Source organism: Astyanax mexicanus, chromosome 10 (genome assembly GCF_023375975.1).
Source record: "Astyanax mexicanus isolate ESR-SI-001 chromosome 10, AstMex3_surface, whole genome shotgun sequence".
NCBI classification, from domain to species: Eukaryota; Metazoa; Chordata; class Actinopteri; order Characiformes; family Acestrorhamphidae; genus Astyanax; species Astyanax mexicanus.
Genome location: NC_064417.1, coordinates 22,402,949 through 22,422,723, shown reverse-complemented (window position 1 = coordinate 22,422,723; position 19,775 = coordinate 22,402,949). Strand labels below are relative to the sequence as shown.

The 19,775-nt window shown below is 38.6% G+C and overlaps 1 protein-coding gene across 3 annotated transcripts; it reads left to right on the top strand.

Annotated features, from left to right (window-relative positions):
• The first annotated feature begins 423 nt into the window (after positions 1–423).
• ppp2r2cb (protein phosphatase 2, regulatory subunit B, gamma b) lies at positions 424–19,067 on the top strand. Of its 3 annotated transcripts, XM_049484215.1 has the most exons (12): positions 424–694; positions 916–2,758; positions 2,862–3,070; positions 6,290–6,388; positions 8,828–8,925; positions 9,040–9,181; positions 10,108–10,220; positions 10,973–11,150; positions 11,415–11,579; positions 12,864–13,033; positions 14,174–14,265; positions 14,975–19,067. In XM_049484215.1, the coding sequence occupies exons 4-12, from the start codon at positions 6,331–6,333 to the stop codon at positions 15,315–15,317; spliced, it is 1,359 nt and encodes a 452-aa protein (XP_049340172.1). In that variant the 5' UTR covers positions 424–694; positions 916–2,758; positions 2,862–3,070; positions 6,290–6,330; the 3' UTR covers positions 15,318–19,067. The 3 variants fall into 3 exon arrangements, with proteins under 3 accessions (XP_049340172.1, XP_049340173.1, XP_049340171.1); XM_049484216.1 differs by having other exon boundaries at positions 424–2,754; XM_049484214.1 differs by having other exon boundaries at positions 424–2,758.
• Positions 19,068–19,775: the final 708 nt, after the last annotated feature.

The following is a 19,775-nucleotide window of genomic DNA, read 5'->3' as shown; positions in this document are numbered from 1 at the left end:
CTAACGTTAGCTAGGTTAGCTAATGTTAACTACTTTATTTCAGTGGGGAATGTTTTAGCTAACTTTAGCTAGGTTAGCTAATGTTAACTACTTTATTTCAGTGGGGAATGTTTTAGCTAACTTTAGCTAGGTTAGCTAATGTTAACTACTTTATTTCAGTTGGGAATGTTTTAGCTAACGTTAGCTAGGTTAGCTAATGTTAAATACTTTATTTCAGTGGGGAATGTTATAGCTAACTTTAGCTAGGGTAGCTAATGTTTACTTTATTTCAGTGGGGAATGTTTAACTAACTTTAGCTAGGGTAGCTAATGTTTACTTTATTTCAGTGGGAAATGTTTTAGCTAACGTTAGCTAGGTTAGCTAATGTTAACTACTTTATTTCAGTGGGGAATGTTTTAGCTAACTTTAGCTAGGTTAGCTAATGTTAACTACTTTATTTCAGTTGGGAATGTTTTAGCTAACGTTAGCTAGGTTAGCTAATGTTAAATACTTTATTTCAGTGGGGAATGTTATAGCTAACTTTAGCTAGGTTAGCAAATGTTAACTACTTTATTTCAGTTGGGAATGTTTTAGCTAATGTTAGCTATGTTAGCTAATGTTAAATACTTTATTTCAGTGGGGAATGTTTTAGCTTAGGTTAGCTAATGTTAAATACTTTATTTCAGTGGGGAATGTTTTAGCTAACCTTAGCTAGGTTAGCTAATGTTAACTTTTATTTCAGTGGGGAATGTTATAGCTAACTTTAGCTAGGTTAGCTAATGTTAACTACTTTATTTCAGTTGGGAATGTTTTAGCTAATGTTAGCTATGTTAGCTAATGGTAAATACTTTATTTCAGTGGGGAATGTTTTAGCTTAGGTTAGCCAATGTTAAATACTTTATTTCAGTGGGGAATGTTTTAGCTAACCTTAGCTAGGTTAGCTAATGTTAACTATTTTATTTCAGTAAGGGATATTTTAGCTAATGTTAGCTAGGTTAACTAATGTTTACTTTATTTCAGTGGGGAACTTACTATGTGGAAATAAAAAATACACTACATCCCTTCAGGGGCTCACCCATCCTACAGCCCACCTAAAACCCAAATGGTTAAAACCCAGTGCTTAACCACTCCTGGTCCCATTACTGACATCCTTATGACCGGCCATCATGGAACCCTTAGACAAAATGTTCTTGCTAGTTCATCATTTGCCATTTAGCACAAGCTTATACTAAGAGATTATTTGCATAAAAGTGACAGAGCCCTTAAACGGCTCATGCTAAGAGGAGCGAAAACTGGCAAGAATAGAGCAGGTGATATCTCTTTATGAGAGAAGGATTTTGTGCAAAGAACTTCATGAACATTTTTTTGTAGCTTATCGACCTATTCTACCTTGTGTAAAAAGAGGTACAGTATAATTTGTCCCCTTTACCAGATGGAGCAGCTGATTGGCCACAGTGTAAACAAACATGGGGCTGGTTTTATAGAAACTGGACCATAAAGAAATCAAATGTTACATTTTCCTTTTTTTCATTCTATCGTTTATTTGGATATGTTGGATGTCCCACAATTATAATTATTTTTTTATTTTACCATTTTTAATCGTTCCTCTTTATCACTCACTCACTCAACGTCTTTATCCGTTAAGGGTTCGCAGGGTCGTCCTTTCCTTATCCCATTTAATGAACATCCTATTCCCCCTGGACAAAACTTTCTGGGTCACAGGCTATTGTGGATAAAGGCAATCAAATCCTCACAGCAAGTAGTCTGAAATGATATTTAAAGCTCTGGAAAAAAATTAACAGACCATTGATTTTACTATGTTTAGGTATGTGTTTGAGTAAAATGAACATTGTTTTATTCTATAAACTACGGACAACATTTCTTCCAAATCTAACTATTGTCATATGGAGCATTTAATTGGAGAAAATGAGAAATGGCTGAAATAAAAAAGATGCAGAGCTTTTAGACCTCAACTAATGCAAAGAAAGCAAGTTCATATTCATAAAGTTTTAAGAGTTCAGAAATCAACATTTGGTGGAATAACCCTGTTTTTAATCACAGTTTTCATGCATCTTGGCATGTTCTCTTCAACCAGTCTTACACACTGCTTTTGGATAACTTTATGGCACTCCTAATGCAAAAATTCAAGCAGTTCAGCTTGGTTTGCTTGTGATAATCCACCTTCATCTTGATTATATGACAGAGGTTTTAAATTGTTTAATTTTTAAGTGGTCTCTTATTTTTTCCAGAGCTGTATTGTCTTCCCTAAAGACTAAATGTTGTTAGTGCAGCAAAAGTGGGGCTGATTCGCCATTAATACCCTGAATTTAATGAAAAAACGCTGGGTTACTGGACCAGCTGCTGTCTGCAGGTTTCCCCCATGTTTATGTAACTGACACTGAAGCTTAGCCAAATGATGCGGTTGCTAGGCAACCGAGCCTGTGCTGCTGTAGCAGTGGAATACTGCTCTCTGATTGGATAGGGTTCTCTAGTCTGCCACGAGATTGGCTGAGCTGGAGTCAGTCAGGGCCTTTGTTTCTCTCTCACTCTCTGTCACTCTGTTGTGGGGGAGGAGTCTATGCAGCAGATCGTAAAGGCTCAGTTTTACTCCTCCTTCAGTCACACACACACACATACTGACACATACACACACACACTGATACACCTACACAGGGGATTATTTGGCATAACTACAGTGGCCTGCAATGATCCAGCAGACAGCATACAGAGGGATGATGTGACCAGTGGAGGGATGCTACCAGGCCAGCAGCTTCTGTAGGTGTGTGTATCTAGGAGTGTGTGTGTGTGTGTGAGCAGATCCAAGAGAAATTCTGTGTACATGACGTGCTGTTTTTCATTTGGAATTCCTTCTCCCCCATAAGGCTTTGCGGTGAACGGATATGCTGATGGAGGAAGAATGGATGCTTCACTGCTGTCTATTCACACACACTCACACATACACACTCTTATCTCTCACACACACACTCACTCACACACATTCACAATCAGTGCTACGCAATGGGACTGAATGAAGGAATCAGCACCCACGGATTGAGCATTGCTGCCACAACAAAAATGTAACTGACTGAAGGTAAGAGAGAGGCTGTTGGGATATATATCGGTGTGTGTGTGTGTGTGTGTTGAGGCTACATGTGCTGGGGGTTAATTGTCATGGCATGGTCACTGTGATGTATCTCTGTCGTAATTATAGTTAGACCGTAGTTCACTAGGCTGCTGTGTGTCCACTATTACTGTAATATTACTGTAATATTTGGATCATGATGCTGCTGGTGTGATTCGTAGGTTCTGTAGGTTAGCATGGTTGTGGATTAGCATTATAATTTCACTTCCCATCTTTTTTTCCTACTATGTCTACTATAACAAATAATCCACCCTTGAATGGGTTCTTCATTGGTACTTTAGTAAAGGTAATGATGTATGGAGAACCTCTGGAGATCAATTTGAATCTGTATTTTTATATAATGGAAAAAATTGTTTTTTTCTTGGTACTGTATAGGACAGTGACACACCAATAAAGACTATTATGACCATTTCCATTTACAGTGGCTGATTTTTGGAGCTGTTTTTAATCAGTCTATAGTCTGTATGCTTACTATAGCATTTATGTCAGAATATAAATGGTTTACTCTTTAATAAAACCATCTGGATGGCTTAAACCAAAAGGGTAAACAGTTTGGCCAGTATGGGATATGGTTTCATTTCATTTAAGTTTAATGGTCTAGCTTGTCTACCAGCATGACCAACCTGACCATGCAAGACATCCAATATGGCCAATCTTGTTGGCCAACATGACCACCTCAGCCATCATGACTAATAAGACCAGCATGGTGATCTTTTGTTATTTAAAGAACCTTTTAAAATGGTCTTACTTTATATAGCAATTTTCTGAGACAATATTTATTAGTCAGTATTATTATCAAGTGATAGCATAGCATAAATAGCATTTAGCTTAACTCAAATTATTGGTTTATTCTTTAATAGAACAGTCTGGCAAGTTCAGTTGGTTAAACCGGTTGAATATCTTAGATATTGACCAGATAGTGATTCATTTTAGTTTAATGGTTTGGCTGGTCTACCACCATGACCAACCTGACCAAGCAAGACATCCAATATGACCACCCCAGCTACTGTATCGCGATGAAGCTTGTTGGCCAGCATGACTAGTTCTTTAAAGAACCTTTTAAAATGGTTCTACACTATATAGCATTAAACTGTTCTTTATTATTGGTTCTGTATCAAATAGAGTTGATTCCTTTTTTGGACTGATATTTATTTGTCTATAAATTTTGGAAATTATAGCATAGCAAAATATCATTTAGCTTAGCCAATAAAGGTTTACTTTTTAATTAAACAGTCTGGTCACTTCATACTAGTTAAACTGGTCTTCTTAGCTATTGACCAGTATAGGATATGTTTTCATTTGGTTGGAGTTCCAGTATGACTAATCTGACCAAGCTATTTAATCAATATGGCCAAGCTTGTTGACCAACATGACCATCATTACTGCACTGGTTGACCAGAGCGGCCCTCATGACCAAGCTTTTTGACTAACATGACCAGAATCACAACCATGCTAGTACACCCACATGATCATCTTGACCAAACTGCTCAACCAGTATGAACAGATTGATGACCATCTAGTCAATCAAACCCAATAAAACATGTCCCTGCTGAAAAAAAGTCTTGCTAGCTCAATTTATTTTAACTGGAATCACTAGGCTTTCAATACTGACCATTAAAGCTTACAGTGTTTGGTTAGAACATTTTCTCAAAGGTACAGTTAACATTCTTAGAAAGTTAAATCAGTCAAGTTTTGTGGATGTTCTTAGAACACTAAACATTTTTAAACATTGTGGTAAGTATCCATAATAATAGTAATAATAGTATAATAGTAATAGTATTCACCTAGCTACAAACTATTTGTGAGAAAAGTTCTAAAATTGTTGTGATGCAAACCATTATTAAGTCATATTTTCAAAAAGTTCTAGGAACATTATTTTCGTAATGCTACAAACTAACCTTCCTGGAACCATTTTAAAACATTGCTAAATGTTCTTATAACATTCTCTGTTACCTGGGTAGCCAGTTTAATCTGGTACTGAGCTGAAAATTTCAGCATGGGGCAAAACTGGCCTTTTAATTCTTAAAATCCTAAATATAAATAACATGAAATCGAATAAAGAGACAAATAGTAGTAAAGAGCCAACTTCAACACCAGTTGGCTATTGCTCGTGCTGAGCATAGTGTCTGTTTAATTTCACTCTGATCATGTGGGTCATCCAGTGTGGTCACTGTGTGGTCTGGTCAAGCTGTTCATGCTGTTCGACCAATGTGCCGAGCTTGGCTATACTGATTGTCTAGCATGGTTAGGGTAAACAAAAACAGCTTAATTCCAATCTTGTCTAAGTTTTTGTTGTCCAAGCCTAACAGTATCTTTTTTTATATAGGTATCTTTTCTGTGTGAAAAGATCAGTCTCTCCTTTTTGTGGTTGATATCCACAACAAAAACAGCAGAGATTTGAACAAGATCATACAAGGTGCCACACTATAAATTATTGATCACATTTGAAGTGATGGCAACACGACCCCCAGATTTAGGTCTCACTGAAGGGCTCTGAGATTGTTTTGGAAAATGTGTGGAAGCCCTAGTCTTAACCATCCTCAATGCTGCCCTTTAGAACAGTGGTGCCCAGCCCTGGTTAATGTCTCTAATACACTACCTATAACTTATTTAGATGTTGATAATCAGCTGATTAGGTGTGTTAAGGGCAGGGTAAACACTCTTATGTGCAGGGAGAGGCACACCACTGCTCCAGGACTAGTGTTGGGAAGCACTGCTTTAAAAGTTTCTTTAGTATGCTGAGGGTCTGGAAGCATGAGTGTGTCTGCTGTGAATGTAATCTAATCCCTTTTAATATTCTAAACACATTCAGTAGGACTGGCCTTTTGACCAGACAATGTTTTGTGTGTGTGTGTGTGTGTGTGTGTGTGTTGGGGGGTCTAATCTGGGATTTTGGCTCATAACCCTCTGTTTATGTCTGATAAGGATTAGATTAGCTAATCCTAGGCTTCAGACCCCCCTCTATGTGAGTATGAATATGTGTGTGAGCATAAATGTGTGTGTGAGTATAGCAGGTTGATCTTGTGCTGTAAAATGGATCCACATGTTTAAATAACTCTCCATGTATAAGAACAGGGGCCATATGTTGGTAGTATAGTGTATTTAATGTCTCTGTTGCTGTCAAGCAAAATTTTTCATTTTTTTACCGACACCCCTCCTCTTTTGCAGGATTGGTTCAGCTATAGACCTGCCCCCTGTCCCACTCCAGAATGTTGAGCCCTGTTCTCTGTTCTGAGCTTTCGGCGCTGGAGCCAGAGTACACAGAGGGTAACTACCTAACCAGACTACAATCCAACCATCCAACACTACAAAGAGGACACCATAAATATACCTTTCATATACAGCAGTTAACCATAACGTAGGAATACCATTGGTTATTTGATTCCAGTGGCACCTGCCATTGTATGTTATCTAGCTTAGGGGTGGGACAAAATATTGGTACTGCAATGTATCGAAAAATATAGCTTTTTTTTAAACATAGGTGCTCTAAAATCCCTAAGTATCATATGGAATTCGGCCCAACTCGGCCCAACTCTGTCCGGTTGCCGGATATAATAAGGGAAGCAGCCCAAATGGGATTTGGCCCAAGCTGCCTTTGCCAACTGTCTGGTTGGCGAGTATAATTTAGGAATCATCCCAATCCACCTTTTCCAACTCTCTAGTTGCTGAGTATAATTTGGCAGTCAGCCCAATCCGCCTTGCCAACTTTCCAGTTGGCGAGAATAATGAGGGAATCATCCCAAGCTGCTATTGCCAACTCCCCGATTGCTGAGTATAGTATGGGAATTAGCTTAATACGCCTTTGCTAACTTTCTGGTTAGCGAGTATAATAGGGGAATCTTCCCAAGCCGCCTTTCCCAATTCCCCAGTTGCAGAGTATAATATAGGAATAGACCCAATCCACCTTTGCAAACTCTCCAGTTGCCTAGTATAATATGGGAATTAACCCAAGCAGCCTTTGGCAACTCTTCGGTTGACGAGTATAATATGGGAATCTGCCCAAGACACATTTGCCAACTCTTCAGTTGCTGAGTATAATATGCAAATTTGCCCAAGCCACCTTTACCAACTCTTCAGTTACTGACTATAATAGGGGAATCTTCCCAAGCTGTCATTGCCAACTCTCCAGTTGCCGAGTATAATATGGGAACTCAGCTCAATCCACCTTTGCCTACTTCCTGGTGTTGATAATAATATGGGAATCAGCCCAACCCGCCTTTGCCAACTCTGGTTGCCAAAAATAATATGTAAATTGCCCCCAAGATGCCTTTGCCAACTTTCCGGTTGCCTAAAATAATATGGGAATCGCCCAAGCCATCTTTGCCAACTCTCCGGTTGCAGAGTATAATATGGGAATCAGCTCAATCCCCCTTTGGTTTGCCGAGTATAATATGGGAGTCAGCCCAATCCGCCTGGCCAACTTTCCAGTTGCCAAAAATAATATGGTAATCGCCCAAGCCATCTTTGCCAACCCTTCGTTTGCTGAGTATAATATGGGAATCGTCCCAAGCTGCTTTTGCCAACTCTACAGTTGCAGAGTATAATAGAGGAATCTTCCCAAGCCTCCTTTATCAACTCTTCAATTGCCGAATACAATATATAAAACCATTTATCAGCAAAAGCTCAAGTCAACCCCAGTCTACAGCGCTCCAGTCTATGTTACACAGTCACACTTGTATATGACACAGTGGCACTTCTGAGTCGTCTTTAACAGAGCCAATAAACCATTCATCATGCTGCGTTGTGTACACTGTGTCAGATTTGTGGTGACACATTAGACGCTACTCAGAAGATGAGTAATCAGTCCACTAAGCCAGTGTGACCGCTGAGATTTGATTAGCACGAGTTTAGCAGAAAGCACATCTGGATGCTGGTTCTGGCTTTCTCTTAATTACAGTAACCATGGCACTGCCCATAGAGCACGCACGCACACACACCCACACACACCCACAAACAAACACTTAGATTTCTCTTCATTTCTAAACAGGATGAATCTAATTATTGTAGACAGGACAGATATTTAAGAAAGATTTACAAGAAGACATTGAATGGAAGATTACTGTATAGTACACTATCTGTCCATATGTTTGTGGAAACCCCTTTTTATGTATGCATTCTTCTGACACAGATGTGAAAATGCACACACACAGCTTCTCTGGTCACTGTAGAGAAGTATTGCCAATACAATAACACCCTCATAACACTCTCTGGAGCAGATAAACATGAACCTATTGGCACCATGACTAATGCCAGGCGTGGGCCAGGACACGAGAAGAAAGACCTCCAGCATTGACCTGTGTTCTCTGAAATAATGGTTGGGCTGCTAAATAAATCATTTCAGCATCTTCAGTATTAAATATCAAATTATGTTCAATGATTTTGTTTTGCAGCTTTTGCCCAATACCATCTATTTGACACCAATTTTGAGTGTATTATTATCATTATTATGTTTTTGGGTAACTTCTGGCGAAACATACTGTGTTTTTAATATCGGAAAATATGTTGCAGCCATAAATTATGGACTTCCATTTAGTACTTTTGGTATGAGCTGGGGATAGGGGGGATCATCCAACATCCTGACCCCCCCACTAACATTCTTGTCACTGTATGCAATCAACTCTTCACAACAATGTTCCAAAATGTAGTAGAAAGCCTTTCTTGGACAAAAGAGACTAAAAAATAAACTCTTAATACTCTCTCATTCAGCTGATGTCATCTCTGCGGTGGAGTTTAGCCAATCAGGAGAGTTCCTGGCCACTGGCGACAAGGGCGGGAGAGTGGTCATCTTCCAGAGAGAACCTCAGGTAAGACGGCTATATACCTGACATATACCTGGCCCATGATGCAGGTTTTACAGAGGGTATGTTTGCAGTTGATCTCTCTCTCTCCCTCTTTCTCTCCCTCTTTCTCTTTCTCAGGGGGAATATAACGTGTACAGTACATTTCAGAGCCATGAGCCAGAGTTCGACTATCTCAAGAGTTTGGAGATCGAGGAGAAGATCAATAAGATCCGTTGGTTACCTCAGCTTAACTCCGCCCATTTTCTCCTCACCACCAATGGTAATGTCTTGATTTGACGTTCTTGATTGATTGACATTCTAGCAGCCTCGACTAGGCCCAAATTATTACAGTGTTTAACAAAGTGACAGTCATAAATATACACTATATGTCCAAATGTTTATGGATGCCCTTCAGTTTATTTTAAGATGCACCCATTTCTAACACAGATGTGCAAATTCTGACCACACTAATGCTCTTTTCACTCACTTAATGCAATCAAATCCTCAAAGCAAGGTTTAAGAATATAGTAGAAACCTTTTCTGGAAAGTAGAGAGTATTACTCCAACAAAAGGAGGAAAAAAACTATTTTTAGTACTCAATTTAATACTTTTTAATACTTGATTTTCAAAGAAACAATGAATGACCCAGTGTCCCAGTGTTCAATCATTTTTGCAGAATTAATCCAACAGATCTGGATCATTGAACCCTACTGGTTTCATCCTGTGCTGTAATCCTGAAGTGTCAGTGAAGTGTTCTGCTTGAACATTGAGCCTAAAATTCGTGGAAACCTGGAATAGTGAGCTAAAATGGGCAGAAACGCTCTCAAGAGACTGGTGTAATCCTTACCTGACAGGATTAACACAGTTATTAAGGAAAAGGGACACATAACAAGGTATTAGAAGAGAAATGATGCATTACCCAGCATGAAATACCCAAATAAATCATACAACCATTCCACCCTTCCCTTGCCACAGTGGTCTAGACATACTGACTGCTAGCATAGCATTAAATGTAGAAGTTATTTAATACAGATCCTAATTGATGTAGCTGTCTGACCTGTGTCCTCAGGTTTCCACAATAAAATATTTTTGGATTTCAAAAGGTTCTTCACATCTATCTCATCAAAATATATTGGGGGGAAATGTGAAAAAAATTAAGTAAATCCTGTGTCCAAACTGTTTATGGGTCTGTATCATTGCTCCCAGATAAGACCATCAAGCTGTGGAAAGTGAGTGAGAGAGACAAGCGGCCTGAAGGCTACAACCTGAAAGATGAAGAAGGCCGAATGAAGGACATTTCTAAAATCACTTCTCTGCAGGTGTGTGTGTGTGTTCTGTCACAATAGCAGTTATGGGACAAGTGTGTGAAGTGTGTTAATTTTAGGTCTGCACGATATATCGTTCAAGCATCGTCATCGTGATGTGCGCATGCACAATAGTCAAATTGCAGGTTGTGCGATGTCACTTAAGGCAATTAAACCAAAACATCATGTTGCAATGTTTTGATTCTTGACACAAGAAATAGATACACAGCGCTGTCTCTGTTTCTGTGTAAGTGACAGGCTCCTTCTGCCTGTGCAAGAAGCTTAAGGGGGACAGGAGTGCAAGGGGGGCAGGTGTAAACATGAGGTAACCGCATGGCCTCCATCCACATGGCTTTCAAAAGCTGTGCACCTTAGTCCAGCACAGTTTTGCGCAGATATATCCAGTTACAGCTGAATTTGAGCTTTTAATCCCAGAAAACGCTCTTATTTACCATTTAAAAAGCCATTTAAATGCCTGATTAAAGGGCCGATTATTGTTGTTTTGTTGTTTTCCTCGGGATTTGAGTGCTCGGCACTGTTTCGGTTCTTGATCAGTCCGGACGTGAGACAGCGCGTGGGTGGGGGCGGGGCTGGTGATGTCATGGGCCCTGTATTGTTTAATATTGCGATATATAGCGCTGAAAAAGAACATTTGCGATGTTAAATGTTTACAATATTGTGCAGCCCTAGTATATTTCTCCTACTGGTTGCAATCAGAATATCAGAATGTCATTAGAAATCTGTGTGTTTGTGTGTGCGTACTGTAGGTCCCGGTATTGCGTCCGATGGATCTGCTGGTGGAGGCGTCTCTGCGGCGAGTGTTTGCGAATGCTCACGCTTATCACATTAACTCCATCAGTATAAACAGCGACTGTGAGACGTACCTGTCAGCTGATGACCTGAGGATCAACCTGTGGAACCTGGACATCACAGACCGCAGCTTCAGTATCCTACAATGCCCTGTGTGTGTTGGGGGGGATTCCAGGGTTTTATGAAAATGTTAATCTACATTGAACTACAAAGATAGTATAAAGCAGCATTAACTGAAACTCATCTATGCATCTCTTCTATCTATCTATCTCTAGCCATGTAGGCAGTTGTTTTAAATGTTCTCTACTTGTAAATTACTTTCCAGGCAGTGGAAGTGTTCTGAGATGTTTTTAAATCCATTCCCAGACTCATCTGCATCTACTTTAACATATCTCTCAGACATAGTGGACCTGAAGCCGGAGAACATGGAGGAGCTCAGTGAGGTGATCACAGTGTCTGAGTTCCACCCTCACCACTGCCACCTGCTGGCCTTCAGCAGCAGCACCGGCACCACCCGCCTCTGTGACATGAGGTCTCGTGCTTTGTGTGACCAGCATGCTAAATGTGAGTGCATCGCACACTGATTAATACTGTTTATTGATTATTTATGCATATGCATTTCGTTGCTGCTCAGTGTAAAACAAGTATCTCCATTTTTGACGATTTTTAATTTACTTCATACACAAAGTATTCCTTATACTCTCTCAAAATGTCTTCTTAACATAGACTTTCACTAAAGGATCACTATGGATTATATTGTATAATTTTTATTAAGTAACTCAACATAACCAGAATGTATAATCAGATTTTAAGTTTAAGCAGTGGCAGCTCTTGTCAGCAGAGCTTCAGACAGTATTTTCTTATTTGAACTGTGTGGTACATAACAGTAATCTGTGTGGGCTGTAACCACCGAACCTGCCCACTGTCATTCTTCAGTCCCATTTCCACACCCTGTGTTGCCAGGTTTAGACTAACAGTGTGCTGCAGCCATGGAACCTGGTGAGCTGGCTATTTTATTGCTGAACAGGTAATCACTGAGCTTCAGTAAGGTTTGCTAACCATAGCTGGGTAATTTATCACAACCACTACCATCGCAGAGATGGGCATTTTGGACACTGAAACCTATTTATTCACTGATCAGCTACAGAGTAAGACTCGTCGTCACTTGCCTCTGTGTGTCAATCTGGCAACCCGCATGAGCATGAAAATTGTACTCCTGAAGCCGTTTCATACTCTCACTCACAATCATTACTGGTTCCTTTAAGAAGGTTTTATCTCTCCTTTTTATGGGAGGCATACATGTTTTTCACTGGACAACGACAATATACAATGTTTCAAAGAACAATTATATATCCAAAGATTTGATGACAGCACTTTTAATGAATGTATTCAACTAATTTAAGGTCTATCTGTGTATTGGGCTAGGTGGGTTCCATATGGGCTTTTGTACTCTATTTGTTGTTACTGCGAACCAGTTGGGATTCCCAAATGGGCTCCATCAGTGCACTCTCTTAGGCCCCATATGCAATTTACAACTAAGATGGGGTTCCTGTTTAACCTCTCCTGGTCCCATTACTGACCAGTTGGTGCCCATAACAGACATCTATAGGTGGGGCCAAGTGTGGGTTATAAATCCCCCGGCATTGAGCTGTGGAGCAGTGAAACTGTGTTCGCTGTAATTGTGGTGTTTCATCCAGTTCCTTTGGATGAAATGAGGTGAAGATAATCCAACATTCTGACACCAGTAACGCTTTTGTTACTGAATGCAGAGTTAGGTTTGGAAGAAAAATGACCAAGCAGCTATCTTGCACATTGCTGACAGTTTATTATGTGTGTGTTCCATGTCAGTGTTCGAGGAGGCGGTGGACCCAGCCAATCGATCGTTCTTCTCGGAGATCGTCTCCTCTGTGTCAGATGTGAAATTCAGTCACAGTGGACGATACCTGCTGACCAGAGACTACCTCAGTGCTAAAGTGTGGGACCTGAACATGGAGAACAAACCAGTGGAGACATACCAGGTCTTAACCCACGCAAGCACACACCCACAAACTCACACACACCACAATGAAGTGTTCACCTTCAGTGGTTTTTAAATATTTTTTTTTTAAATCTGCATTGTAGATTAATAATAAAGTCATCCAAACTATGAAGAAAACAAAAAAAAAATGTTAAATACACCAGAATATGTTATATATTATATGTTGTATATGTTATATATTCTTGCTTAGATGACAGCTTTGCACATCCTAGCTGGATATTCTCAGTCATCTTTATGAGGTAGAGTCACCTAGAATAGCTTTTAGTTAACAGCTGTGCTGAACTTAATTTACTTGTTAATTACTTAAATTTCTTGTCCTTTTAATGTGTTTAAGAGCATCAGTTGTAAAGTCGTGAAAAGGTAAAGTTGGTATACGGTGACCAGCTCTATTTGAGTAATGTTTTAATTTATACTATGGGAAGAAATACTCAACTTAGTACAGTAAAAAAAATACTAAGAAATGAAGGTCAGTCAATCCAAAACATTTCAAGAACTTTGAAAGTATTCTCAAGACCATCAAAAACAGTATGATTAAACTGGCTCTCATCAGTTACCTCAGTTACCTCTGTTGAATCGGATAAGTTCATCAGAGGAAACTGCACACCAGAAACCACAAGTTTACAGCACACCAGATAAGAAACACAGTATTTTGATTTGTTTAACACTTTTAATTTACTACATAGTTCCTTGTTTGTTCCTCCATAGTATAGGTCACTTTAGTATTTACAATGTATTTACAATGTAGGAAAAAAATATAAACGCTGAATGAGAAGGTGTGTTGAAACTTTTGACTGGTACTATTACAATACGTAATATTGCAGTCTTGCACTATTACCCCATTGTTTGTTGTTTAGAGATCTGCCACTAGATGTCACTGTAAATTGTAAAAAAAAAAAAAAAAAAGGTTAAAATAAGATGCTTTCTAAAAGTAAGATATTGGTAAGATATATGACTACTCATTACTGTACCTACTTCTGTACTTTAATATAATTAGTAATAAAATAAAAATAGTAATTTGTTAATAATATATATATATATATATATATATATATATATATATATATATATATAGTGCTATGAAGTGAGCTTGTTCTTAGATTAATAATGTTTGTGTTTACAGGTCCATGATTACTTGCGTTCTAAGCTGTGTACCCTTTATGAGAGCGACTGCATCTTTGATAAGTTTGAATGTGCCTGGAACGGAACAGACAGGTGAGAACTCCACACTTGTATTTTTATATACTGTACCTGCCATTCAAAAGTTTTAATTTATGTCCAATTTGTATAATATTTCTTATCTAATATCTACTAATATATATATATATATTTATGAACAGGTATATTAGGGTGCTTTATACAGCATTTCAGGAACTCTGTGGCCAAAGTATTTAATATAAATGAACGCAATTAATACAGTGCATTTTGTATGTAATCTTTTTTGACTTGATGTTCCTCATTAGAAATCTAAGGTTATCTTTCTAAACATTATGTCTTCTTTACTGCCAGATGTTAAATCTTTAATGCTTCATGTCAAATTTATGAAGTGATTATGTATTAATAAATTGTTAACAGCATATACGAGGGAAATAACTGATAGATCCAAATCTCAGGCAATATAAAGATACTCTTGTAAATCTTAACTATGAAGTAGCAAATAATCTCATCTTAATTCTTAATTGATTCGATTGATACCCGATGTAAAGAACAATGGGCAGATTTAAATCAAGTCAAATTGTAAAAAACAACAAGAATGAAAATGCATGTTTTTTGACAACAACATATCCTATTAAAATAATTTCATTATTGATAACCATTTCTGACCTAAAGACAGCCTTGGTCCATTTTTTGGACATTCCAGACTTCTGGCCTTTCTGTCCACTCATCTCTCTCTCTCTTTCTTTCTTCTTTCTCTCTTCCTCAGTGTAATTATGACCGGAGCGTATAATAATTTCTTCCGGATGTTTGACCGGGCCAGCAGGCGGGACGTGACCCTGGAGGCGAGTCGGGAGGTGTGTAAGCGTCGGGCCGTGCTCAGGCCTCGCCGGGTGTGTGTGGGGAGGAAGAAGAGGGACAGTGACATCAGCGTGGACAGTCTGGACTTCCGAAAGAAAATCCTCCACACTGCCTGGCACCCAACAGACAACATCATCGCCATCGCCGCCAGCAACAACCTCTACATCTTTCAGGACAGACACAGCCACCACGCGGGACACCATTTAGAGCAGGACAGGCCTCCGCAGCTACAGGACGCACCTGCCCAGTGAACACGCCCACAGATTAACAAAAGAAAGATGTCCCTTTATTTACAGGACACGCCTTGTCGATAAACAGACACGCCCACTTTTTTGACTTGGGGCCTTTGTTTCTTTTTTGATGGGACACACCAACCAAAAGGGGAGGGGATTTTGTTTTGATTTTATTTTGATTTTTGATTAGAGTCTGGCAACATCAAACCTCAAACCTGGCCTGTTCCAGTTGGTTAATATGATTTACATTTTTGTTTATAATATTTTGTGAAATTTAATATAAACACTAATAATACTCTCATAATATACAAACAGTAAAAGCAACTACTTTGTATTTTCACTCACTAGCCTTACATTGTAGGGCCCATGTTACATTACGCTTAATAATAACAGGGTTACAAAAGCTCATTTGAGCAGTACCCTAAAAGAACCATATTTGATTCCATAAAGAACCATTTTTTTAAAGATGGGAGGGTGAAGAACCTTGAAATTGAATTTAAACTTTTAAAAGCTTATAAAAATAGATGTTTTTGGAACCAAAAATGGTTCTTCTGTGGCATTGTTCAAAAAGAAATTGTAGCACCTGGATTTTAATATTTTACCTCATACCATGATGTGCAAAAATCAGAGACCACCCTTCATGTGTTTAATATCCAGTCAAAACAGCCAATAAGTAGAAATAACTCATTTTTGAGCAGACTTTGATAATTTTATACATCAATTAAGTCAAATAATTAACACTCAGAGCGAGAGGAGAACATCCTGCTCCACTCTCACTTCATATATGAAAACATTCCCAGACGTTCGGTTCCATTCTTTCCTCTGTGAGTCAGCAGCTCGACACTGTGAGTCAGAAAAGAAGCTCTTACTGAGAAACAGAAATAAAAAATAAATAAATACAAAGAAATAAAGGTGCTGAAACTAGTGGTATTCTCAGAACAATGCATGAAAAGACTCGGAATCTAGGCCTCAACATCAGTTAACCCTTTCAGAGCCTGTGTTTATTACAATGGACATTTTCTATTTTTTTAATGTTTTATAGCACATAACACTAATTGATACCTATAGTCCAACACTTGAAAGTGAGTCTACAGAACAGAATATATGCTGGTCACGCTGAACTCACTGAATGCTTAAACATTTATTATTGGATAATTCTGATCTTTTGCGTGAATTTAGCTTTGTAAAATGTGGCTTTATAAAAATGTCTGTTTTGATTGGATATTTAATGAATGAAGGGTGGTCTCTGGTGTACAACTGCAGACTGTAGCCCATCTGTTTGTTGCAGCCTTTTATTTATTTTATTCATTATGGGATCCAGTTTTAAACTACAGCACCACTGCTGACCAGAAATATTATGTGGGTGGTAGATCATTCACAACACAGCAGTGAAACAGTCATGGCATGGCAGGGTAGTGTACGTGTCACGCTGGCCAGACACACGACAGACACTCGCAGACCTCGCAAACCACACAGTGAACAAAGGGGCTAGGCCTACAAGCATGGATATATACAACATACCAGAGTAGTCAGGCAAAACAGGGTCATACACGATATATTCAGCAAAGAGAGGGCTAAGGCAAAAGAGTAGTCAAAAATACAAAACTATTAGGCAACGGAATAAACAAGGCAAAAATCGATAGTCGGAAACAAAAAACAAGTCGGTACCAAAATGTGTTGTTAACTAGATTACTAGATTAAATACTCCGCAGATAACAGAGCAAACTGAGGGGTATTTATACTAGAAAGGACAGTTGGAACCAATTAGTAACTGGGGGAGCGGGAACGCCGTAGCGTCACGTGATCAGCTGAGTCCGGTGTGAGTGCATGCTGGGAATTGGAGTCTTTGCTGAGTAGATCAGAGTCCAGAGCAGGCAGACTGACAGTATGGCTACATTCACATTACCAGACTGAAGTGACTGACATCTGATTTTTTTAATTTGTCTTAATGTCACACAGATCTGAATTTGTCAGTTATGTTTTTAGTCAGATTTAAGTCACTTTGAATCTGTTTACATCTGGCATTAAAATGCGTCTCTGGTGATCAGATCCAGATGTAAACACCTACCATGTAAATTATTCAAAGACAGGAAATTTTGATGAGAAACTGTTGTTCACCAGAAGAAAAATGGACATAGTATATAAATTTGTTTTACTGGAAAAAAAACAAAAACAAAACAGTATTATAATGGTAAGTGTAAATAGAATCTAGTCAAAGTACATACAGATACTATCCATATACAAAATGCATGTTAATGCCAGATCTAAACAGGCCTTTTTTATGTCGTGCTAAATCGGATATGTATCTGATTTGTGGGCATGCAGCATGAATGTAATAGTCAGATCGGATTTCATGCGTCTTTTTGCCTGTGCAAATGTGCTTAGTGCATATGTGTGCATGCACGCTGCTTTAGAGACGTATTTGTTCATATTACAGTTAATTACAGCTCACTTACATTTATGAATGTGAACCATCAGGACCGATTTGAGACAAAAATCTGAATTGATTAACGAGGCTTGTAATGTGAATGTATCCGACTGTAAGTGATACAAAGTGCATCATGCAGAGCGGTGTCACTGTTCCCTTTACCCTCTATGGCATGAATTTAATTTTTCAGGAGGAAAAATATAATTTTTGAATACTTGTGAATGTCCCTGTGAATATATCAAATATAAATTTGTATTTTGACTTTTGCTAAAAAAAAACTGATTCAGATGTTTTAGAGCAAGCAGTGTTTACCTGCATAACCACAAGTTTTCAACAAGAATATATAAAGAATAGAAACAGCCAAAATACGTCTTTACATATTCTTGCACATATATGTATATTTATTTATTTATTTATTTATTTATTTATTTATGACCTACATGTACACCTTATTGTATAGGACATAGATATACCTTCTAACATAATATAGGTACGGAACATTGTGCCATAGAGGGTTAAGAATCGGTCCACCCTTTAAAACTGACCATCTAAAAGTAGATCTACAGTCAGGAACTGAATATTGATGGCACTAAAGGTCAGGGACTAGCTAAGACAACAGATGGCCTACAGTCTCTGCACATCAGCAAGGTCGGGGTTTCCAATAAAGTGGCCAGTGAGTGCAGAAATGCAATAGACACAGTTCATTATAAATACACATGAGCCAAACTCCCTAATAATGTAATGCTGGATATTCTACCTATGGTTATGATTGGGAATGTATCTCCTTGCTTTAGCTCTCTCTCTCTCTCTCTGTCTCTCGCATGTGATGTAATAAGTAAGGAGAGTCTAGTTACCCAGGATGAAAAAGAAACTTACACACTGGTTGCCTGCCAGTGTCTAAATCACTATTGCATGTTTACACTACTATTCTTCATTAAAGGGGCTCATTCACTGATAACGGATGATTCATAACGGCAGAGATGAATGTAACGTCATGTAAATGAATCGGACCCTTTCTAACGTCTGAACAGTTCCCACTGTCTGTTGGCTCTACTCAGGTTTTGTATCTCCATGGGCCTGGGCAGGAGCGCTCAGGAGACATCTTCCTGATATCAGATCTGATATCAAAACTCAAGTAATACAATCGTCAGAGTGAACTGCTGAACATCAAAGGAGCGTTGTTTTGAGGAGAAATGCTGAATACTGTATTTTAAAAGACTTCTTGCAGCACGACTGATCGTTGCTGTGTTTTGGTCTATTGATTCAATGTTATATGGAATTTGTCCACAAGAGGGTATCTGTGGTGATGAAAATGTGAATAAAGACAGTAATTTACTAAACTGCTGCTAATCCTGCTGATTTACAGAGCCTATACGGTGGAAAACTGCGTTTTCTTCACTTTCTGACCTAAAAGTTATAGTGTGGAAATTAGTTGTTCAAAATGACAGCCACAAAGGTGTCAAAAGGTTAAACATTCATTTCTAAGGTAGAAGTAGGATTTAAAATACTTCTGTAATTATGGTTCTGTAGTTTAAGTATAAGCTCAAGCTTTTTAATTGAGTAAAAATTTAAAAGTACTGGTTACAAAACTACATAAAGTATAACGTAATGTGAAGTGGAAAAATGCCAATAAGTCCAAAGGCCATGCCACAGGGTCCTATAATGTTAATCTTGAAAAATTTGCACTAGGAAGCATATACAGGGGTTGGACAATGAAACTGAAACACCTGGTTTTAGACCACAATAATTTATTGTCCTGACGGACAGTTCTGGTGAAAACAGGAGAGTTGAGGTGCACATTGAATTCTGCTGTGATTTGAGCAGCCGTGGTTTTATGTTTTTTTGGATACAATTCGGGTTAGCACCCAAACATCCCTTTCAGACAGCTTCCTCTTGCGTCCACAGTTGATCCTGTTGGATGTGGTTCGTCCTTCTTGGTGGTATGCTGACATTACCCTGGATACCGTGGCTCTTGATGCATCATAAAGACTTGCTGTCTCGGTCACAGATGCGTCTGAAAGACGTGCACCAACAATTTGTCCTCTTTT